Source organism: Zootermopsis nevadensis, unplaced genomic scaffold, assembly GCF_977971745.1.
Source record: "Zootermopsis nevadensis isolate Lab colony 2312 unplaced genomic scaffold, Znev_1.0 Znev_ptg000030l, whole genome shotgun sequence".
NCBI classification, from domain to species: domain Eukaryota; kingdom Metazoa; phylum Arthropoda; class Insecta; order Blattodea; family Termopsidae; genus Zootermopsis; species Zootermopsis nevadensis.
In genome coordinates this window covers 19,820,496-19,845,894 of record NW_028259162.1, presented here as the reverse complement: position 1 = coordinate 19,845,894, position 25,399 = coordinate 19,820,496, and the positions used below count along the sequence as shown (strand labels likewise).

Genomic DNA, 25,399 nt, shown 5'->3' with positions numbered 1-25,399 from the left:
ACATACGAGGCAGCAACGGCTGTGATATCTCTTGATTCAGAAAGAGATGACTTTGTTTCTAGAGAAAAGGTGGATTTCCTTGAGAAAGAGGATTTTGCGAAACATCGCACCGTAGAAGAGGAAACATTGACAAGTAGGGACATTTTACCCAAACCAGAAGACGAACAGAAAGTAGATGAGGTCCCATTAACAGAGGCGGCGCCTACGATATCTGTGCCTCTCAAACACACTCCCGGGGATGTGACGTCAGTGGAGGAGGAAGGCTTTGCGGAGAGGACCGATATCGCATTTCCTGTAATTGTGCAACTAACAAAAGCGAGTGTGACAGGGAAATCAGCCGTTGAAGTAGAATCGCTAACTGCGGACAAAGAAGAAATTTGTGATACTTTAGCTAAACGGGAGGTCTCGGAAGAGGGAGAATTGTTTGGAAGGGAGGTTGGTATTAAATCCGAAAGTGTAGTTGAAACGGCCGAAAGCTCTGTCGATGTTATAGAAGCTACAACTGATGGGTCCACAGTGCTGACTACAAAGGTGATTTTAGAAGGAAGAATGGTGGAGGTGGGTGATGATGTGACGAAGACAGCGTCCAAAGATCTCGAAACAGAAGAGGATGGTACTGCTGAAAAGGAAACTAAGGATACGGCAATTACAGACGAAATTAGTGAACCTCTTCCAGACGTCGGTTTACTTATTAAAGAGGATGTAGTAATTGACGAATTGGATACGGGAGTAGAAAGTGTGGTAGAACGAGGACAAGTTAGAGGTGATGATGTATCTGATGTTACCATACCTGAAGTAAAAGTAGTTGACTCAATATCAGACGCCGTAACGTCTGATACCGCCGAGACGTATCCCGAAGTTGTCGAACCTCGAGAGACTAAACCTGCGGACACTGAAACTGTGCATACAGAGGCCGCTGCCGCATCTCCAGAATCAGTTACCGAAGCCATTTTAGTGACAGGTACGATAGAGGTTCCTGATGAAATTCTTCCGGCTAAAGATACTGAAAGGGAATTTGATTTGGAAATACCTGAGCACGTATCTGCACCAAGTTCACCTGGATTGGAAGCTACCCGACCAATCACAGACGAGGAGCCGCGTCCTGTGTTGGTGACTGAGGACATTCCTCCTGAGCCTGCGCCATCAATAGATCCGGAAGTTACTGCAGACAAGAGCGGCATCGCGAAGACCGTGTTATTGGAGTCAGTGGAATCCACTGTGACCAAAGTATCAGTCGTGGTAACTAAGGAATCTGTTGTTGACGATGTAACTGAACGGGATAGACTTGACAGAAGCGAAGTTGTTGAAGAGGCATTAGTTGTTGTGAGTGAATTGGAAGTTAAAAAGGGACCGAAAGAGACACCTGAGTATTCCCCTGTGGAAAGTATAGAAACTGTCTTTGATGTCTCAGCTGAAAGGCTTCCGGAAGGTATCACGGGAGGTGAAACGATCGATGGCGTTGTTGAGATATGCCCCGTGTCTAAAGAACTCGAAAGCAAAGCAGAAACAATTATTGAAGTCAGTAAAACAGACGAGGCAGCAACGGCTGTGATATCTCTTGATTCAGAAAGAGATGACTTTGTTTCTAGAGAAAAGGTGGATTTCCTTGAGAAAGAGGATTTTGCGAAACATCGCACCGTAGAAGAGGAAACATTGACAAGTAGGGACATTTTACCCAAACCCGAAGACGAACAGAAAGTGGATGAGGTTCCATTATTAGATGCGGCGCCTACGATATCTGTGCCTCTCAAACATACTCCCGAGGATGTGACGTCAGTGGCGGAGGAAGGCTTTGCGGAGACGACCGATATCGCATTTCCTGTAACGGTGCAACTAACAGAAGCGAGTGTGACAGGGAAATCAGCCGTTGAAGTAGAATCGCTAACTGCGGACAAAGAAGAAATTTGTGATACTTTAGCTAAACGGGAGGTCTCGGAAGAGGGAGAATTGTTTGGAAGGGAGGTTGGTATTAAATCCGGAATTGTAGTTGAAACGGCCGAAAGCTCTGTCGATGTTATAGAAGCTACAACTGATGGGTCCACAGTGCTCACTACAAAGGTGATTTTAGAAGGAAGAATGGTGGATGAGGGTGATGATGTGACGAAGACAGCGTCCAAAGATTTCGAAACAGTAGAGGATGGTACTGCTGAAAAGGAAACTAAGGATACGGCAATTGCAGACGAAATTAGTGAACCTCTTCCAGACGTCGGTTTACTTATTAAAGAGGATGTGGTAATTGACGAATTGGATACGGGAGTAGAAAGTGTGGTAGAACGGGGACAAGTTAGAGGTGATGATGTATGTGATGTTACCATACCTGAAGTAAAAGTAGTTGACTCAATATCAGACGCCGTAACGTCTGATACCGCCGAGACGTATCCCGAAGTTGTCGAACCTCGAGAGACTAAACCTGCGGACACTGAAACTGTCCATACAGAGGCCGCTGCCGCATCTCCAGAATCAGTTACCGAAGCCATTTTAGTGACAGGTACGATAGAGGTTCCTGATGAAATTCTTCCGGCTAAAGATACTGAAAGGGAATTTGATTTGGAAATACCTGAGCACGTATCTGCACCAAGTTCACCTGGATTGGAAGCTACCCGACCAATCACAGACGAGGAGCCGCGTCCTGTGTTGGTGACTGAGGACATTCCTCCTGAGCCTGCGCCGTCAATAGATCCGGAAGTTACTGCAGACAAGAGCGGCATCGCGAAGACCGTGTTATTGGAGTCAGTGGAATCCACTGTGACCAAAGTATCAGTCGTGGTAACTAAGGAATCTGTTGTTGACGATGTAACTGAACGGGATAGACTTGACAGAAGCGAAGTTGTTGAAGAGGCATTAGTTGTTGTGAGTGAATTGGAAGTTAAAAAGGGACCGAAAGAGACACCTGAGTATTCCCCTGTGGAAAGTATAGAAACTGTCTTTGATGTCTCAGCTGAAAGCCTTCCGGAAGGTATCACGGGAGGTGAAACGATCGATGGCATTGTTGAGATATGCCCCGTGTCTAAAGAACTCGAAAGCAAAGCAGAAACAATTATTGAAGTCAGTAAAACATACGAGGCAGCAACGGCTGTGATATCTCTTGATTCAGAAAGAGATGACTTTGTTTCTAGAGAAAAGGTGGATTTCCTTGAGAAAGAGGATTTTGCGAAACATCGCACCGTAGAAGAGGAAACATTGACAAGTAGGGACATTTTACCCAAACCCGAAGACGAACAGAAAGTAGATGAGGTCCCATTAACAGAGGCGGCGCCTACGATATCTGTGCCTCTCAAACACACTCCCGAGGATGTGACGTCAGTGGAGGAGGAAGGCTTTGCGGAGAGGACCGATATCGCATTTCCTGTAATTGTGCAACTAACAAAAGCGAGTGTGACAGGGAAATCAGCCGTTGAAGTAGAATCGCTAACTGCGGACAAAGAAGAAATTTGTGATACTTTAGCTAAACGGGAGGTCTCGGAAGAGGGAGAATTGTTTGGAAGGGAGGTTGGTATTAAATCCGGAAGTGTAGTTGAAACGGCCGAAAGCTCTGTCGATGTTATAGAAGCTACAACTGATGGGTCCACAGTGCTGACTACAAAGGTGATTTTAGAAGGAAGAATGGTGGAGGAGGGTGATGATGTGACGAAGACAGCGTCCAAAGATCTCGAAACAGAAGAGGATGGTACTGCTGAAAAGGAAACTAAGGATACGGCAATTGCAGACGAAATTAGTGAACCTCTTCCAGACGTCGGTTTACTTATTAAAGAGGATGTGGTAATTGACGAATTGGATACGGGAGTAGAAAGTGTGGTAGAACGGGGACAAGTTAGAGGTGATGATGTATCTGATGTTACCATTCCTGAAGTAAAAGTAGTTGACTCAATATCAGACGCCGTAACGTCTGATACCGCCGAGACGCATCCCGAAGTTGTCGAACCTCGAGAGACTAAACCTGCGGACACTGAAACTGTGCATACAGAGGCCGCTGCCGCATCTCCAGAATCAGTTACCGAAGCCATTTTAGTGACAGGTACGATAGAGGTTCCTGATGAAATTCTTCCGGCTAAAGATACTGGAAGGGAATTTGATTTGGAAATACCTGAGCACGTATCTGCACCAAGTTCACCTGGATTGGAAGCTACCCGACCAATCACAGACGAGGAGCCGCGTCCTGTGTCGCTGACTGGGGACATTGCTCCTGAGAGTGCGCCGTCAATAGATCCGGAAGTTACTGCAGACAAGAGCGGCATCGCGAAGACCGTGTTATTGGAGTCAGTGGAATCCACTGTGACCAAAGTATCAGTCGTGGTAACTAAGGAAGCTGTTGTTGACGATGTAACTGAACGGGATAGACTTGACAGAAGCGAAGTTGTTGAAGAGGCATTAGTTGTTGTGAGTGAATTGGAAGTTAAAAAGGGACCGAAAGAGACACCTGAGTATTCCCCTGTGGAAAGTATAGAAACTGTCTTTGATGTCTCAGCTGAAATGCTTCCGGAAGGTATCACGGGAGGTGAAACGATCGATGGCGTTGTTGAGATATGCCCCGTGTCTAAAGAACTCGAAAGCAAAGCAGAAACAATTATTGAAGTCAGTAAAACAGACGAGGCAGCAACGGCTGTGATATCTCTTGATTCAGAAAGAGATGACTTTGTTTCTAGAGAAAAGGTGGATTTCCTTGAGAAAGAGGATTTTGCGAAACATCGCACCGTAGAAGAGGAAACATTGACAAGTAGGGACATTTTACCCAAACCCGAAGACGAACAGAAAGTAGATGAGGTCCCATTAACAGAGGCGGCGCCTACGATATCTGTGCCTCTCAAACACACTCCCGAGGATGTGACGTCAGTGGAGGAGGAAGGCTTTGCGGAGAGGACCGATATCGCATTTCCTGTAACGGTGCAACTAACAAAAGCGAGTGTGACAGGGAAATCAGCCGTTGAATTAGAATCGCTAACTGCGGACAAAGAAGAAATTTGTGATACTTTAGCTAAACGGGAGGTCTCGGAAGAGGGAGAATTGTTTGGAAGGGAGGTTGGTATTAAATCCGGAATTGTAGTTGAAACGGCCGAAAGCTCTGTCGATGTTATAGAAGCTACAACTGATGGGTCCACAGTGCTGACTACAAAGGTGATTTTAGAAGGAAGAATGGTGGAGGAGGGTGATGATGTGACGAAGACAGCGTCCAAAGATCTCGAAACAGAAGAGGATGGTACTGCTGAAAAGGAAACTAAGGATACGGCAATTGCAGACGAAATTAGTGAACCTCTTCCAGACGTCGGTTTACTTATTAAAGAGGATGTGGTAATTGACGAATTGGATACGGGAGTAGAAAGTGTGGTAGAACGGGGACAAGTTAGAGGTGATGATGTATCTGATGTTACCATACCTGAAGTAAAAGTAGTTGACTCAATATCAGACGCCGTAACGTCTGATACCGCCGAGACGTATCCCGAAGTTGTCGAACCTCGAGAGACTAAACCTGCGGACACTGAAACTGTCCATACAGAGGCCGCTGCCGCATCTCCAGAATCAGTTACCGAAGCCATTTTAGTGACAGGTACGATAGAGGTTCCTGATGAAATTCTTCCGGCTAAAGATACTGAAAGGGAATTTGATTTGGAAATACCTGAGCACGTATCTGCACCAAGTTCACCTGGATTGGAAGCTACCCGACCAATCACAGACGAGGTGCCGCGTCCTGTGTTGGTGACTGAGGACATTCCTCCTGAGCCTGCGCCGTCAATAGATCCGGAAGTTACTGCAGACAAGAGCGGCATCGCGAAGACCGTGTTATTGGAGTCAGTGGAATCCACTGTGACCAAAGTATCAGTCGTGGTAACTAAGGAATCTGTTGTTGACGATGTAACTGAACGGGATAGACTTGACAGAAGCGAAGTTGTTGAAGAGGCATTAGTTGTTGTGAGTGAATTGGAAGTTAAAAAGGGACCGAAAGAGACACCTGAGTATTCTCCTGTGGAAAGTATAGAAACTGTCTTTGATGTCTCAGCTGAAAGGCTTCCGGAAGGTATCACGGGAGGTGAAACGATCGATGGCGTTGAGATATGCCCCGTGTCTAAAGAACTCGAAAGCAAAGCAGAAACAATTATTCAAGTCAGTAAAACAGACGAGGCAGCAACTGCTGTGATATCTCTTGATTCAGAAAGAGATGACTTTGTTTCTAGAGAAAAGGTGGATTTCCTTGAGAAAGAGGATTTTGCGAAACATCGCACCGTAGAAGAGGAAACATTGACAAGTAGGTACATTTTACCCAAACCCGAAGACGAACAGAAAGTAGATGAGGTCCCATTAACAGAGGCGGCGCCTACGATATCTGTGCCTCTCAAACACACTCCCGAGGATGTGACGTCAGTGGAGGAGGAAGGCTTTGCGGAGAGGACCGATATCGCATTTCCTGTAACGGTGCAACTAACAAAAGCGAGTGTGACAGGGAAATCAGCCGTTGAAGTAGAATCGCTAACTGCGGACAAAGAAGAAATTTGTGATACTTTAGCTAAACGGGAGGTCTCGGAAGAGGGAGAATTGTTTGGAAGGGAGGTTGGTATTAGATCCGGAATTGTAGTTGAAACGGCCGAAAGCTCTGTCGATGTTATAGAAGCTACAACTGATGGGTCCACAGTGCTGACTACAAAGGTGATTTTAGAAGGAAGAATGGTGGAGGAGGGTGATGATGTGACGAAGACAGCGTCCAAAGATCTCGAAACAGAAGAGGATGGTACTGCTGAAAAGGAAACTAAGGATACGGCAATTGCAGACGAAATTAGTGAACCTCTTCCAGACGTCGGTTTACTTATTAAAGAGGATGTGGTAATTGACGAATTGGATACGGGAGTAGAAAGTGTGGTAGAACGGGGACAAGTTAGAGGTGATGATGTATCTGATGTTACCATACCTGAAGTAAAAGTAGTTGACTCAATATCAGACGCCGTAACGTCTGATACCGCCGAGACGTATCCCGAAGTTGTCGAACTTCGAGAGACTAAACCTGCGGACACTGAAACTGTGCATACAGAGGCCGCTGCCGCATCTCCAGAATCAGTTACCGAAGCCATTTTAGTGACAGGTACGATAGAGGTTCCTGATGAAATTCTTCCGGCTAAAGATACTGAAAGGGAATTTGATTTGGAAATACCTGAGCACGTATCTGCACCAAGTTCACCTGGATTGGAAGCTACCCGACCAATCACAGACGAGGAGCCGCGTCCTGTGTCGCTGACTGGGGACATTGCTCCTGAGAGTGCGCCGTCAATAGATCCGGAAGTTACTGCAGACAAGAGCGGCATCGCGAAGACCGTGTTATTGGAGTCAGTGGAATCCACTGTGACCAAAGTATCAGACGTGGTAACTAAGGAATCTGTTGTTGACGATGTAACTGAACGGGATAGACTTGACAGAAGCGAAGTTGTTGAAGAGGCATTAGTTGCTGTGAGTGAATTGGAAGTTAAAAAGGGACCGAAAGAGACACCTGAGTATTCCCCTGTGGAAAGTAGAGAAACTGTCTTTGATGTCTCAGCTGAAAGGCTTCCGGAAGGTATCACGGGAGGTGAAACGATCGATGGCGTTGTTGAGATATGCCCCGTGTCTAAAGAACTCGAAAGCAAAGCAGAAACAATTATTGAAGTCAGTAAAACAGACGAGGCAGCAACGGCTGTGATATCTCTTGATTCAGAAAGAGATGACTTTGTTTCTAGAGAAAAGGTGGATTTCCTTGAGAAAGAGGATTTTGCGAAACATCGCACCGTAGAAGAGGAAACATTGACAAGTAGGGACATTTTACCCAAACCCGAAGACGAACAGAAAGTGGATGAGGTTCCATTATTAGATGCGGCGCCTACGATATCTGTGCCTCTCAAACATACTCCCGAGGATGTGACGTCAGTGGAGGAGGAAGGCTTTGCGGAGAGGACCGATATCGCATTTCCTGTAACGGTGCAACTAACAAAAGCGAGTGTGACAGGGAAATCAGCCGTTGAAGTAGAATCGCTAACTGCGGACAAAGAAGAAATTTGTGATACTTTAGCTAAACGGGAGGTCTCGGAAGAGGGAGAATTGTTTGGAAGGGAGGTTGGTATTAAATCCGGAATTGTAGTTGAAACGGCCGAAAGCTCTGTCGATGTTATAGAAGCTACAACTGATGGGTCCACAGTGCTGACTACAAAGGTGATTTTAGAAGGAAGAATGGTGGAGGAGGGTGATGATGTGACGAAGACAGCGTCCAAAGATCTCGAAACAGAAGAGGATGGTACTGCTGAAAAGGAAACTAAGGATACGGCAATTGCAGACGAAATTAGTGAACCTCTTCCAGACGTCGGTTTACTTATTAAAGAGGATGTGGTAATTGACGAATTGGATACGGGAGTAGAAAGTGTGGTAGAACGGGGACAAGTTAGAGGTGATGATGTATCTGATATTACCATACCTGAAGTAAAAGTAGTTGACTCAATATCAGACGCCGTAACGTCTGATACCGCCGAGACGTATCCCGAAGTTGTCGAACCTCGAGAGACTAAACCTGCGGACACTGAAACTGTGCATACAGAGGCCGCTGCCGCATCTCCAGAATCAGTTACCGAAGCCATTTTAGTGACAGGTACGATAGAGGTTCCTGATGAAATTCTTCCGGCTAAAGATACTGAAAGGGAATTTGATTTGGAAATACCTGAGCACGTATCTGCACCAAGTTCACCTGGATTGGAAGCTACCCGACCAATCACAGACGAGGAGCCGCGTCCTGTGTTGGTGACTGAGGACATTCCTCCTGAGCCTGCGCCGTCAATAGATCCGGAAGTTACTGCAGACAAGAGCGGCATCGCGAAGACCGTGTTATTGGAGTCAGTGGAATCCACTGTGACCAAAGTATCAGTCGTGGTAACTAAGGAATCTGTTGTTGACGATGTAACTGAACGGGATAGACTTGACAGAAGCGAAGTTGTTGAAGAGGCATTAGTTGTTGTGAGTGAATTGGAAGTTAAAAAGGGACCGAAAGAGACACCTGAGTATTCTCCTGTGGAAAGTATAGAAACTGTCTTTGATGTCTCAGCTGAAAGGCTTCCGGAAGGTATCACGGGAGGTGAAACGATCGATGGCGTTGAGATATGCCCCGTGTCTAAAGAACTCGAAAGCAAAGCAGAAACAATTATTGAAGTCAGTAAAACAGACGAGGCAGCAACGGCTGTGATATCTCTTGATTCAGAAAGAGATGACTTTGTTTCTAGAGAAAAGGTGGATTTCCTTGAGAAAGAGGATTTTGCGAAACATCGCACCGTAGAAGAGGAAACATTGACAAGTAGGGACATTTTACCCAAACCCGAAGACGAACAGAAAGTGGATGAGGTCCCATTAACAGAGGCGGCGCCTACGATATCTGTGCCTCTCAAACATACTCCCGAGGATGTGACGTCATTGGAGCAGGAAGGCTTTGCGGAGAGGACCGATATCGCATTTCCTGTAACGGTGCAACTAACAGAAGCGAGTGTGACAGGGAAATCAGCCGTTGAAGTAGAATCGCTAACTGCGGACAAAGAAGAAATTTGTGATACTTTAGCTAAACGGGAGGTCTCGGAAGAGGGAGAATTGTTTGGAAGGGAGGTTGGTATTAAATCCGGAATTGTAGTTGAAACGGCCGAAAGCTCTGTCGATGTTATAGAAGCTGCAACTGATGGGTCCACAGTGCTGACTACAAAGGTGATTTTAGAAGGAAGAATGGTGGAGGAGGGTGATGATGTGACGAAGACAGCGTCCAAAGATCTCGAAACAGAAGAGGATGGTACTGCTGAAAAGGAAACTAAGGATACGGCAATTGCAGACGAAATTAGTGAATCTCTTCCAGACGTCGGTTTACTTATTAAAGAGGATGTGGTAATTGACGAATTGGATACGGGAGTAGAAAGTGTGGTAGAACGGGGACAAGTTAGAGGTGATGATGTATCTGATGTTACCATACCTGAAGTAAAAGTAGTTGACTCAATATCAGACGCCGTAACGTCTGATACCGCCGAGACGTATCCCGAAGTTGTCGAACTTCGAGAGACTAAACCTGCGGACACTGAAACTGTACATACAGAGGCCGCTGCCGCATCTCCAGAATCAGTTACCGAAGCCATTTTAATGACAGGTACGATAGAGGTTCCTGATGAAATTCTTCCGGCTAAAGATACTGAAAGGGAATTTGATTTGGAAATACCTGAGCACGTATCTGCACCAAGTTCACCTGGATTGGAAGCTACCCGACCAATCACAGACGAGGAGCCGCGTCCTGTGTCGGTGACTGAGGACATTCCTCCTGAGCCTGCGCCGTCAATAGATCCGGAAGTTACTGCAGACAAGAGCGGCATCGCGAAGACCGTGTTATTGGAGTCAGTGGAATCCACTGTGACCAAAGTATCAGTCGTGGTAACTAAGGAATCTGTTGTTGACGATGTAACTGAACGGGATAGACTTGACAGAAGCGAAGTTGTTGAAGAGGCATTAGTTGCTGTGAGTGAATTGGAAGTTAAAAAGGGACCGAAAGAGACACCTGAGTATTCCCCTGTGGAAAGAATAGAAACTGTCTTTGATGTCTCAGCTGAAAGGCTTCCGGAAGGTATCACGGGAGGTGAAACGATCGATGGCGTTGTTGAGATATGCCCCGTGTCTAAAGAACTCGAAAGCAAATCAGAAACAATTATTGAAGTCAGTAAAACAGACGAGGCAGCAACGGCTGTGATATCTCTTGATTCAGAAAGAGATGACTTTGTTTCTAGAGAAAAGGTGGATTTCCTTGAGAAAGAGGATTTTGCGAAACATCGCACCGTAGAAGAGGAAACATTGACAAGTAGGGACATTTTACCCAAACCCGAAGACGAACAGAAAGTAGATGAGGTCCCATTAACAGAGGCGGCGCCTACGATATCTGTGCCTCTCAAACATACTCCCGAGGATGTGACGTCAGTGGAGGAGGAAGGCTTTGCGGAGAGGACCGATATCGCATTTCCTGTAACGGTGCAACTAACAGAAGCGAGTGTGACAGGGAAATCAGCCGTTGAATTAGAATCGCTAACTGCGGACAAAGAAGAAATTTGTGATATTTTAGCTAAACGGGAGGTCTCGGAAAAGGGAGAATTGTTTGGAAGGGAGGTTGGTATTAAATCCGGAATTGTAGTTGAAACGGCCGAAAGCTCTGTCGATGTTATAGAAGCTACAACTGATGGGTCCACAGTGCTGACTACAAAGGTGATTTTAGAAGGAAGAATGGTGGAGGAGGGTGATGATGTGACGAAGACAGCGTCCAAAGATCTCGAAACAGAAGAGGATGGTACTGCTGAAAAGGAAACTAAGGATACGGCAATTGCAGACGAAATTAGTGAACCTCTTCCAGACGTCGGTTTACTTATTAAAGAGGATGTGGTAATTGACGAATTGGATACGGGAGTAGAAAGTGTGGTAGAACGGGGACAAGTTAGAGGTGATGATGTATCTGATGTTACCATACCTGAAGTAAAAGTAGTTGACTCAATATCAGACGCCGTAACGTCTGATACCGCCGAGACGTATCCCGAAGTTGTCGAACTTCGAGAGACTAAACCTGCGGACACTGAAACTGTGCATACAGAGGCCGCTGCCGCATCTCCAGAATCAGTTACCGAAGCCATTTTAGTGACAGGTACGATAGAGGTTCCTGATGAAATTCTTCCGGCTAAAGATACTGAAAGGGAATTTGATTTGGAAATACCTGAGCACGTATCTGCACCAAGTTCACCTGGATTGGAAGCTACCCGACCAATCACAGACGAGGAGCCGCGTCCTGTGTCGCTGACTGGGGACATTGCTCCTGAGAGTGCGCCGTCAATAGATCCGGAAGTTACTGCAGACAAGAGCGGCATCGCGAAGACCGTGTTATTGGAGTCAGTGGAATCCACTGTGACCAAAGTATCAGTCGTGGTAACTAAGGAATCTGTTGTTGACGATGTAACTGAACGGGATAGACTTGACAGAAGCGAAGTTGTTGAAGAGGCATTAGTTGTTGTGAGTGAATTGGAAGTTAAAAAGGGACCGAAAGAGACACCTGAGTATTCCCCTGTGGAAAGAATAGAAACTGTCTTTGATGTCTCAGCTGAAAGGCTTCCGGAAGGTATCACGGGAGGTGAAACGATCGATGGCGTTGTTGAGATATGCCCCGTGTCTAAAGAACTCGAAAGCAAATCAGAAACAATTATTGAAGTCAGTAAAACAGACGAGGCAGCAACGGCTGTGATATCTCTTGATTCAGAAAGAGATGACTTTGTTTCTAGAGAAAAGGTGGATTTCCTTGAGAAAGAGGATTTTGCGAAACATCGCACCGTAGAAGAGGAAACATTGACAAGTAGGGACATTTTACCCAAACCCGAAGACGAACAGAAAGTAGATGAGGTCCCATTAACAGAGGCGGCGCCTACGATATCTGTGCCTCTCAAACATACTCCCGAGGATGTGACGTCAGTGGAGGAGGAAGGCTTTGCGGAGAGGACCGATATCGCATTTCCTGTAACGGTGCAACTAACAGAAGCGAGTGTGACAGGGAAATCAGCCGTTGAATTAGAATCGCTAACTGCGGACAAAGAAGAAATTTGTGATATTTTAGCTAAACGGGAGGTCTCGGAAAAGGGAGAATTGTTTGGAAGGGAGGTTGGTATTAAATCCGGAATTGTAGTTGAAACGGCCGAAAGCTCTGTCGATGTTATAGAAGCTACAACTGATGGGTCCACAGTGCTGACTACAAAGGTGATTTTAGAAGGAAGAATGGTGGAGGAGGGTGATGATGTGACGAAGACAGCGTCCAAAGATCTCGAAACAGAAGAGGATGGTACTGCTGAAAAGGAAACTAAGGATACGGCAATTGCAGACGAAATTAGTGAACCTCTTCCAGACGTCGGTTTACTTATTAAAGAGGATGTGGTAATTGACGAATTGGATACGGGAGTAGAAAGTGTGGTAGAACGGGGACAAGTTAGAGGTGATGATGTATCTGATGTTACCATACCTGAAGTAAAAGTAGTTGACTCAATATCAGACGCCGTAACGTCTGATACCGCCGAGACGTATCCCGAAGTTGTCGAACTTCGAGAGACTAAACCTGCGGACACTGAAACTGTGCATACAGAGGCCGCTGCCGCATCTCCAGAATCAGTTACCGAAGCCATTTTAGTGACAGGTACGATAGAGGTTCCTGATGAAATTCTTCCGGCTAAAGATACTGAAAGGGAATTTGATTTGGAAATACCTGAGCACGTATCTGCACCAAGTTCACCTGGATTGGAAGCTACCCGACCAATCACAGACGAGGAGCCGCGTCCTGTGTCGCTGACTGGGGACATTGCTCCTGAGAGTGCGCCGTCAATAGATCCGGAAGTTACTGCAGACAAGAGCGGCATCGCGAAGACCGTGTTATTGGAGTCAGTGGAATCCACTGTGACCAAAGTATCAGTCGTGGTAACTAAGGAATCTGTTGTTGACGATGTAACTGAACGGGATAGACTTGACAGAAGCGAAGTTGTTGAAGAGGCATTAGTTGTTGTGAGTGAATTGGAAGTTAAAAAGGGACCGAAAGAGACACCTGAGTATTCCCCTGTGGAAAGTATAGAAACTGTCTTTGATGTCTCAGCTGAAATGCTTCCGGAAGGTATCACGGGAGGTGAAACGATCGATGGCGTTGTTGAGATATGCCCCGTGTCTAAAGAACTCGAAAGCAAAGCAGAAACAATTATTGAAGTCAGTAAAACAGACGAGGCAGCAACGGCTGTGATATCTCTTGATTCAGAAAGAGATGACTTTGTTTCTAGAGAAAAGGTGGATTTCCTTGAGAAAGAGGATTTTGCGAAACATCGCACCGTAGAAGAGGAAACATTGACAAGTAGGGACATTTTACCCAAACCCGAAGACGAACAGAAAGTAGATGATGTCCCATTAACAGAGGCGGCGCCTACGATATCTGTGCCTCTCAAACACACTCCCGAGGATGTGACGTCAGTGGAGGAGGAAGGCTTTGCGGAGAGGACCGATATCGCATTTCCTGTAACGGTGCAACTAACAAAAGCGAGTGTGACAGGGAAATTAGCCGTTGAAGTAGAATCGCTAACTGCGGACAAAGAAGAAATTTGTGATACTTTAGCTAAACGGGAGGTCTCGGAAGAGGGAGAATTGTTTGGAAGGGAGGTTGGTATTAAATCCGGAATTGTAGTTGAAACGGCCGAAAGCTCTGTCGATGTTATAGAAGCTACAACTGATGGGTCCACAGTGCTGACTACAAAGGTGATTTTAGAAGGAAGAATGGTGGAGGAGGGTGATGATGTGACGAAGACAGCGTCCAAAGATCTCGAAACAGAAGAGGATGGTACTGCTGAAAAGGAAACTAAGGATACGGCAATTGCAGACGAAATTAGTGAATCTCTTCCAGACGTCGGTTTACTTATTAAAGAGGATGTGGTAATTGACGAATTGGATACGGGAGTAGAAAGTGTGGTAGAACGGGGACAAGTTAGAGGTGATGATGTATCTGATGTTACCATACCTGAAGTAAAAGTAGTTGACTCAATATCAGACGCCGTAACGTCTGATACCGCCGAGACGTATCCCGAAGTTGTCGAACTTCGAGAGACTAAACCTGCGGACACTGAAACTGTGCATACAGAGGCCGCTGCCGCATCTCCAGAATCAGTTACCGAAGCCATTTTAATGACAGGTACGATAGAGGTTCCTGATGAAATTCTTCCGGCTAAAGATACTGAAAGGGAATTTGATTTGGAAATACCTGAGCACGTATCTGCACCAAGTTCACCTGGATTGGAAGCTACCCGACCAATCACAGACGAGGAGCCGCGTCCTGTGTCGGTGACTGAGGACATTCCTCCTGAGCCTGCGCCGTCAATAGATCCGGAAGTTACTGCAGACAAGAGCGGCATCGCGAAGACCGTGTTATTGGAGTCAGTGGAATCCACTGTGACCAAAGTATCAGTCGTGGTAACTAAGGAATCTGTTGTTGACGATGTAACTGAACGGGATAGACTTGACAGAAGCGAAGTTGTTGAAGAGGCATTAGTTGCTGTGAGTGAATTGGAAGTTAAAAAGGGACCGAAAGAGACACCTGAGTATTCCCCTGTGGAAAGAATAGAAACTGTCTTTGATGTCTCAGCTGAAAGGCTTCCGGAAGGTATCACGGGAGGTGAAACGATCGATGGCGTTGTTGAGATATGCCCCGTGTCTAAAGAACTCGAAAGCAAAGCAGAAACAATTATTGAAGTCAGTAAAACAGACGAGGCAGCAACGGCTGTGATATCTCTTGATTCAGAAAGAGATGACTTTGTTTCTAGAGAAAAGTTGGATTTCCTTGAGAAAGAGGATTTTGCGAAACATCGCACCGTAGAAGAGGAAACATTGACAAGTAGGGACATTTTACCCAAACCCGAAGACGAACAGAAAGTGGATGAGGTTCCATTATTAGATGCGGCGCCTACGATATCTGTGCCTCTCAAACACACTCCCGAGGATGTGACGTCAGTGGAGGAGGAAGGCTTTGCGGAGAGGACCGATATCGCATTTCCTGTAACGGTGCAACTAACAAAAGCGAGTGTGACAGGGAAATCAGCCGTTGAAGTAGAATCGCTAACTGCGGACAAAGAAGAAATTTGTGATACTTTAGCTAAACGGGAGGTCTCGGAAGAGGGAGAATTGTTTGGAAGGGAGGTTGGTATTAAATCCGGAATTGTAGTTGAAACGGCCGAAAGCTCTGTCGATGTTATAGAAGCTACAACTGATGGGTCCACAGTGCTGACTACAAAGGTGATTTTAGAAGGAAGAATGGTGGAGGAGGGTGATGATGTGACGAAGACAGCGTCCAAAGATCTCGAAGCAGAAGAGGATGGTACTGCTGAAAAGGAAACTAAGGATACGGCAATTGCAGACGAAATTAGTGAACCTCTTCCAGACGTCGGTTTACTTATTAAAGAGGATGTGGTAATTGACGAATTGGATACGGGAGTAGAAAGTGTGGTAGAACGGGGACAAGTTAGAGGTGATGATGTATCTGATGTTACCATACCTGAAGTAAAAGTAGTTGACTCAATATCAGACGCCGTAACGTCTGATACCGCCGAGACGTATCCCGAAGTTGTCGAACCTCGAGAGACTAAACCTGCGGACACTGAAACTGTGCATACAGAGGCCGCTGCCGCATCTCCAGAATCAGTTACCGAAGCCATTTTAGTGACAGGTACGATAGAGGTTCCTGATGAAATTCTTCCGGCTAAAGATACTGAAAGGGAATTTGATTTGGAAATACCTGAGCACGTATCAGCACCAAGTTCACCTGGATTGGAAGCTACCCGACCAATCACAGAAGAGGAGCCGCGTCCTGTGTCGGTGACTGAGGACATTCCTCCTGAGCCTGCGCCGTCAATAGATCCGGAAGTTACTGCAGACAAGAGCGGCATCGCGAAGACCGTGTTATTGGAGTCAGTGGAATCCACTGTGACCAAAGTATCAGACGTGGTAACTGAGGAATCTGTTGTTGACGATGTAACTGAACGGGATAGACTTGACAGAAGCGAAGTTGTTGAAGAGGCATTACTTGTTGTGAGTGAATTGGAAGTTAAAAAGGGACCGAAAGAGACACCTGAGTATTCCCCTGTGGAAAGAATAGAAACTGTCTTTGATGTCTCAGCTGAAAGGCTTCCGGAAGGTATCACGGGAGGTGAAACGATCGATGGCGTTGTTGAGATATGCCCCGTGTCTAAAGAACTCGAAAGCAAAGCAGAAACAATTATCGAAGTCAGTAAAACAGACGAGGCAGCAACGGCTGTGATATCTCTTGATTCAGAAAGAGATTACTTTGTTTCTAGAGAAAAGGTGGATTTCCTTGAGAAAGAGGATTTTGCGAAACATCGCACCGTAGAAGAGGAAACATTGACAAGTAGGGACATTTTACCCAAACCCGAAGACGAACAGAAAGTGGATGCGGTTCCATTATTAGATGCGGCGCCTACGATATCTGTGCCTCTCAAACACACTCCCGAGGATGTGACGTCAGTGGAGGAGGAAGGCTTTGCGGAGAGGACCGATATCGCATTTCCTGTAACGGTGCAAGTAACAGAAGCGAGTGTGACAGGGAAATCAGCCGTTGAAGTAGAATCGCTAACTGGGGACAAAGAAGAAATTTGTGATATTTTAGCTGAACGGGAGGTCTCGGAAAAGGGAAAATTGTTTGGAAGGGAGGTTGGTATTAAATCCGGAATTGTAGTTGAAACGGCCGAAAGCTCTGTCGATGTTATAGAAGCTACAACTGTTGGGTCGACAGTGCTGACTACAAAGGTGATACTAGAAGGAAGAATGGTGGAGGAGGGTGATGATGTGACGAAGACAGCCTCCAAAGATCTCGAAACAGAAGAGGATGGTACTGCTGAAAAGGAAACTAAGGATACGGCAATTGCAGACGTAATTAGTGAACCTGTTCCAGACGTCGGTTTACTTATTAAAGAGGATGTGGTAATTGACGAATTGGATACGGGAGTAGAAAGTGTGGTAGAACGGGGACAAGTTAGAGGTGATGATGTATCTGATGTTACCATACCTGAAGTAAAAGTAGTTGACTCAATATCAGACGCCGTAACGTCTGATACCGCCGAGACGTATCCCGAAGTTGTCGAACCTCGAGAGACTAAACCTGCGGACACTGAAACTGTGCATACAGAGGCCGCTGCCGCATCTCCAGAATCAGTTACCGAAGCCATTTTAGTGACAGGTACGATAGAGGTTCCTGATGAAATTCTTCCGGCTAAAGATACTGAAAGGGAATTTGATTTGGAAATACCTGAGCACGTATCTGCACCAAGTTCACCTGAATTGGAAGCTACCCGACCAATCACAGAAGAGGAGCCGCGTCCTGTGTCGGTGACTGAGGACATTCCTCCTGAGCCTGCGCCGTCAATAGATCCGGAAGTTACTGCAGACAAGAGCGGCATCGCGAAGACCGTGTTATTGGAGTCAGTGGAATCCACTGTGACCAAAGTATCAGACGTGGTAACTGAGGAATCTGTTGTTGACGATGTAACTGAACGGGATAGACTTGACAGAAGCGAAGTTGTTGAAGAGGCATTAGTTGCTGTGAGTGAATTGGAAGTTAAAAAGGGACCGAAAGAGACACCTGAGTATTCCCCTGTGGAAAGAATAGAAACTGTCTTTGATGTCTCAGCTGAAAGGCTTCCGGAAGGTATCACGGGAGGTGAAACGATCGATGGCGTTGTTGAGATATGCCCCGTGTCTAAAGAACTCGAAAGCAAAGCAGAAACAATTATCGAAGTCAGTAAAACAGACGAGGCAGCAACGGCTGTGATATCTCTTGATTCAGAAAGAGATGACTTTGTTTCTAGAGAAAAGGTGGATTTCCTTGAGAAAGAGGATTTTGCGAAACATCGCACCCTAGAGGAGGAAACATTGACAATTAGGGACATTTTACCGAAACCCGAAGACGAACAGAAAGTGGATGAGGTCCCATTAATAGAGGCGGCGCCTACGATATCTGTGCCTCTCAAACATACTCCCGAGGTTGTGACGTCAGTAGAGGAGGAAGGCTTTGCGGAGAGGACCGATATCGCATTTCCTGTAACGGTGCAACTAACAGAAGGGGGTGTGACAGGGGAATCAGCCGTTGAAGTAGAATCGCTAACTGCGGACAAAGAAGAAATTTATGAAATTTTAGCTAAACGGGAGGTCTCGGAAGAGGGAGAATTGTTTGGAATGGAGGTTGGTATTAAATCCGCAATTGTAGTAGAAACAGTCGAATGCTCTGTCGATGTTTTAAAGGTAATTTCGGTAGAAAGCGATTCTGATTACTTCGAAGGTTTTGTTGAAAATGAGGTGTCGAAAATCGGATCTTATAAGAGAAGTAGTCCTGAAATTTTCCACGTGGTATCTAGTAATGAGGTAACACAAGGAGTTGGGGAGGTATTCGTCATAGAACCATTATCAGTAGAGAAAAGTGAAGATGGTAAACATCCACGAGAGCATTCGGAGCTTAGTGATATGGAAGAGATGCGGATAATATCTGGTGTGACTGGGGAACAAGATCTAGGCCACAGAATTGGATCTCGTGATGTCATAGTGGGGGTGAAATATGGCGGTGATCGGGAGTTGTCTGCAATAGTGTCGGCGGTCAAGGAATTGACGGATAAAGCTGATTCTGATGAGGTGAATGTAAAGTCAGCAGATACCTTGATGGTTACCAAAGAAGAAATTCTCGATGTAGAAGAAACTGACCCTCGCTTAGAATCTGCTGGAGAAAGGTTTGTTAGCCAACTTTTGGGGGAAGGGCTTGGTAGCCAAGAAGGGGAACATGAGTTTTTGCCGGAGGAATTTTGGAAAACGGGTAAAATCAAACCCCCGACGGAAAGACCTGGGCGAGATCTTCGTGAAGCTGAAGAAGATGGTTACGATAACATACCTGTGGACGGAACTCCCGACTTTATTTTGCCGGAAGTTGAAGCTTCAGCTGGTGCATTTGATACTGAGTATGAATCTGCACAATCGTCTACTCTTTATTCGACTGACGAACAGATTTCCGGCTTTGTTTCTGATTCACGGTCGATCGATCGTTTCTCGCCATTCTTATCGCAGGAATCACATCGCGAACGTGTGCCTCATATGTTTGAAGCAGAAAAAGAAGTGATATCTGATCCCGCATTGGACAATATTTTTGTGAAAGAAGATACTGGATTGGTAGACGTATGTTCTGGGGAAACGTTTGGCGGTTTTGACATTGATGAAGACCATGGCGAAGATACAGGTATTGAAAAACCTGAAGCTTCGATATCCGATCACATGCAAGATAACCTTCTTCCTAAAACTGTTAGTGTTCTTCCATCACTTTCTTCTCCAAGCAACTTTGCAAGAAAATTCATTTCTGATGCAAGGGAAGAGATGGGCCACGTTACACAAAAGTCGCGTAAGCAAAGGCTCCTCTTTGAGACTCACGTTACCGAAACAGAAGTGAAGGAACTCATGTCTGAGGTTAGGGAGGTTACACGTCAAATTAAGCAGGAAGTTCGAGAGCTGAAACCAGATCTAACGCCCACGCCCGAAGGAAAAGAATCTTCAATTTTACCACCTTCTGAGTCGCGCGAGTTTGTAGAACTGACTGATCTTGGTTGCATTAAGGAAGAACAAATCGTTGATTTTCACGAAGAAAGACCTCAGCGTCTTTTCATGTCTTATGAAAGAGACGATACGGTTATTGGAGCTGTTTCTGTAGAAGAAAAATTGCCTGTTCCTGGTGAAGAAGAGGCTGATATCTTGAAGATCGTGAGTGATTTAGAAACAATTCAGAGGGTGTCACCAGGTACAGAAGTACTGCAGAAATTGGGTGCAGAAAAACTTGATTTGACTGGAGAGAATGTAAGCACCTCACCTGTAGTACGAGGTAGTATTTCACAACCCCTAACACAATGGATGCAAGGAGGAGACGGTATTTTTGAAGAACAAATAAGTGATGTATCCAGTACATTCATGGAACTGAACCAAATGACTTCTGGCGAAACTTATTTTGAGAAAGAGAACATGTTACACAAGTCATCTACAAGTCTCATGGAAATGCAGGAGGAAACTCAGACACGGAGCACTGTGAGATTAGATTCTGCAACATGTGCTATTTCTGAAGGCGCTGTTGAAGTCTCAGACAAAGACAACGATTGCCTTTTTGAAACAGAAACAGAAAAGCATGAATCTGAACGAACACATGTTTCTGAGTTTTCAATGAAGCAAATACCAGCTAAGTCAGGTGCTGAATCTGTAGATCTGTCTCCCAGTGAACATGAAGGAGCATTGCCTAGCAAATCGCTGAAGAAATTACAAATGCGTATGTCACTGGACATTGATATACTTGACAAGCATAGTTTCACAGAAGATAAATTTGAAAAATTACCTGTCCTGGAAGGAGATACAGAGCGGTTAGAAGGAGAGTTTGTTCAAGGCGTTCCAAATGTTTTCGACACATTGGAAACAACAAATATTGCATTATCGGTGATGGATATATCAGACGGTAATTTATACCACGATGGGTATGTTGGAGGAGAAATTATTCAGAACAAAGACTCTGAGGTTGAATGTTCAGATTTCGTAACGCTGGAAGAGGAGACTTCACTTTCATACGGTACAGTTGCCTATGGTGAAGAGGACATAGAATCCCATTCACCTGGCCCAGACGGTTCTGTCATTCATGAAACGAATCTCGGTACAGAAGAAACCGGTTCTTCGGTAGTCGTAGAAACATGTGCTGAAGTTGAATTTTCAACGGAGATACACTTACAGGAGATAGAACCGTTGTTACCGGTAGACACAAACATTGTAGAGGGAACACAACCATCCTCAACTGGAAAAGACGTAACTCCCATTCTGCAGGAAGAACATGTGGACAAACTTATGTCTGTTGTAGAGAAGAGTTCTTCAACTCCAGTCATCTTGTCTCCTGGTCTCGTTTATCAATCGGAATCAGGGACTTTGTCTCAGCAAGAGCTATCTTGGGAAACAAGCAGGAAGAAGGAAAGTGAAGGTCTTATAGCAACATCGGATTCTCTGTTCGGAATGTCTGCAGATGACATAGTGATGAAAGACGATTTACTTGAAGTCACTGTGACAGCTGGAAGGACTGATAGTGTTAGAACCGAGGGAAAATTATTTAGAACAGAGTCTGGTTCTACATATTTGGAATTTGAAACGGGAGGTACACATTCTCTGTGTGTGTGCGAAGACATCGTTACCAGTCAACCTATAACACTACATGGTCCAGACCCTTCCATCATTCATCATGCTGAAAAGGTTAGACAGGACGCATTCCACGATGAGAGTGGTAAGACAAAAGACTCTGTTAAATCCACACCGAAGAAAAAACGCTCTGAGAAACAAGTGCAAACTGCAAAGCGAGCTACAAGGGAACCTGGCACGAAAATTCTAGACGATCGCAAGACAATTACGCTTCGTTCCAAGGAACCCGATAAGCCTGCACAGGTAACTGCAGCTTCAAGCAGTGGGACAGCGTCCAGATATCGAGGTTATATGGCATCCACTCTATCTAGAGATCTAAAAGTTGAACGTTCGGTTACTGAACGTAGTTTGAACTTTAACAGAGATATTTCAACGAAAAAAAGGGTCACTGCAGACCGTGAAGACTCACCAAGTACCTCATCGCCGTCCAAACCGCCTGTCCCAAAAGAAATATCTGCAGGGGCTGTACCAAAATCTCCCCAAATGATTTCGAAATCAAGACGTGTTGAAAGTAGGAGTACATCGGCTGAGAAAGAAGTTCGGGAGACAGTGACCAGGAAACAAGTTAGCGTTTCAAAACACGTTAAGACAACTAGGGAAGATAAACTGGGAAACATTCGACTTACTTCGAGATCACTAAGCGACACCACCGTCCGTCAGAGAGACACTAGTAGCGGTGACTCAACTTCATCCAGTGTAAGACAATCACGCCTCCATTCCACTGTAAGAAAAACAACAGCAGAAACTGAAGCATCTCAGGAGCACGGTAGAAAGAGTAAACGTGAAGAACAGACAAAATTAATTCGCACGAAAACACCTGATGTGAGGAAAGACAGAAAGAAGGCGGTCACTGACCTACCAACAGGCGAATGTCCTTCTGGGGCAATTGCCGACTCGAAGTCGAAAGCCAAATTTAAGGAAACTTTATCAGAATTAGAATCAAGTAGCGAGATCGATAGTGGAGTTGTTTTTCAAGCCACGCTGCATTCTACAGAGGTAACTAAAATAGATGATACAATGGAGGTACCAGTTCCAAGTTGTGCTGAGATACCTACGGCTGTAGAGCATGGTATAACCACTTCCCATATCACAGATTTCAAAGACATGCACATTGCACACACAATATCTCCATCCGCTGCACCTAGTCCGGAATCATCCTCACCTTTTAAATCCATACCTGGTAAGTCGTTCGCAGTGACATCAGAAAGAAAGAGTGGTCGTACTCCGAGTCCTTCTCCGTCCGCGTCCCCGGTTCGCGCCGCGACATCGGCTTCGCGAAGTACCGAGCGTTTCGACTACGGTAGCCACACTCCGCCGTCCTTACCGTCCAGCCCAAGCCGCATGGTCCGACAGACGACGACGACATCCCAGCTTGGTGTCACACAGCTTCTTACTTCCGAGGTTTTCACGCGTACCGTTGATACCTCCGGCTCCATAGAAGTTGTATACCGGCAACCTACATCGTGTGAACCCATGCGTCGTGTCGCGGTCGTGTCCGGTACTCGGTCCAGTCATGACACTGTCCCTAGTGTTGGTAACACCGGTGCGGAAGGAGAGGTCTCACTCATTGACACTACTGATTCTTCGCTGTCAGATTCGGTAGCACTCCCATCGTCTTCTTCGGATCATGACCTGAGCGTGGACACGCGGATTCGAACCGGAGGCTCCCCGGCTTCACCCAGACCTACAAGGCGGTCGTTCGATATAATACATGATGGTGCAGGTCCTAAACTTCGAACATCGGATCTCTCTCTTGATTATTCTGCTGTCTCCATTGCTGAGTCTCAGCATCTGGGTCCAGGCTTGTCCGTCCCAAGGCTTGAAGGTTCCTCGTCAATAGTCCCGCCTGATGCCGTCCCCAGGACTTGGACCTCTGTCCAGATATCTGAGGAACGCCTGTCTCCAATCTTGGACGTTCATGCGGTTACACCTCCTAGAGTGAAACACAAATTCCAATATGAAGATGATGGTGGAGAAGAGGAAGCAGTTGCTGTTTTCCTGTCCTCTCCAGGTAAAACAGATCATCTGTCCACAGCACCTACATTCAACCTGAATTTGGCTGCTGCTGCATCTGTTCAGAGCATGGCTTCAGAACTAGAGCTACTATTACAAGAGGTCCAAAGGAATATGAGGTTAGATGATCACTGGGATTCGGAATCAGTAAAACTTAGGGTAGAGAATCTACATTCTAAAACTAGATTGCTCAATCAGTTTGTAAATAATGAACTCTATGAAGGTAAGTTTCATGCTGGAGATGATAAATATGATGAAGTTAATGGTGTAGAACGTACTGTACCAGAACTGCGAGCAATAATGAGTTCAATAGAGAGAGATAATACTGCTCTAAGTGATGCACACTCCGTCTCGACATCTTTATGTGTTCATTCCAATTCCCAAACAGTGTGTGACCAGTTGTCTGGAATGGGGTCCTGTGTACAAGGTTCAAACTATATTCAGGACACAGTCCGCAAGCAAGACACACCGACACATGGAACAGTAAAGTTCAGCTTAGCCATAGATTCATCAGACTGCTTATTTAATGAGGATGATGATTCTTTTGATCTAGCCGAAGAGGATATTTATACCCAGTCAACTTCAGGTTCAGAATTTGACTGTGCCATAGTAGAATCTTCTTCTAATCCTCTTGCAGTGATAGAGGAGGAGGCTGCAGCAGCAACAGATGAGGAACAAGAGTTAATTCCTATTGATGACATTCCTTTAAAAAAGCAGCATATTGACTGGGAACTTGATGTACTTAGCAGGTGCTGCTCTGTCACATCTGAGAGCAACTCTCTGAGTGACCAGCCACCAAATTTCTCAGTTTCAGATAGCAACATGGCACTCAGACCTGGTGATGTTATGCATTTGATAGAAACCACACTTGATGATGAAAGTGACACTGATGTGTTTATAACAAGACAGCTTGGTGACACAGTCACAACATCTATCATCGCAGATGAGCTTTATAGTTGTACAGGGGAATCCAAGAACAGTATTACGCCATTGCCACCAGTAGATGATGGGTTCAGTGACCTTGTGTTTCTTGAGGCCTCTGATGTTGATGAAGAAGGTAATGGACCATCAGTGTTCCCTAAGATGACCAGTCCTAATGGTAGTATGTTATGTTTCCCAGATACCAGAGAATGTAAGTCTTGTAAAGGACGTAGCCAATCAGACATATCAACCATTGAGACTTTTGTTGAGTCATCTAGTGGGTTCCATAATGTGCACAGTAGAGGAATCTTTAATCTTGCAGACATGGAAGATTTTGAAGCTTCAGCAGACAACGTTCATGGCAGTAAATCACACGAATTTGAAAGTACTGAGTTCCTTGATAAATTTACATGTGATAGGAATACTGTTTATGTGAAAGGCAAAATAATTCAGTCTACTCAACTTTCATCATCCCCAGCCATTTCTTCTGACCAATTCTCAATTGAAGAATGTATTTGTGACAAACTGAGTCTGTCACCTTGCCTTCCATCTCCAAAGAACAATACAAGAAAGATTTCTCTGGCTCCACGACCACCATCAGCTTCTTCCGGTGATAGTGAAGTTCACCTGTCTGATTGTGATGAGAATCAGCAGAGTAAGCAGGGACTTGGCCATTTCAAGACAGCAAGAGCTTGTTCCT

General features: G+C 45.5%; 1 protein-coding gene across 1 annotated transcript in view; it reads left to right on the top strand.

Annotated features, from left to right (window-relative positions):
- The window catches only part of LOC110830363 (uncharacterized), a 96,143-nt gene that overhangs the window by 23,487 nt on the left and 47,257 nt on the right, over positions 1-25,399 (top strand). Inside the window, exon 2 of the mRNA XM_087358869.1 lies at positions 41-23,776. Within this exon, the coding sequence (XP_087214995.1) occupies positions 41-23,776 (23,736 nt within the window). The remainder of the gene's footprint in view (positions 1-40; positions 23,777-25,399) is intronic.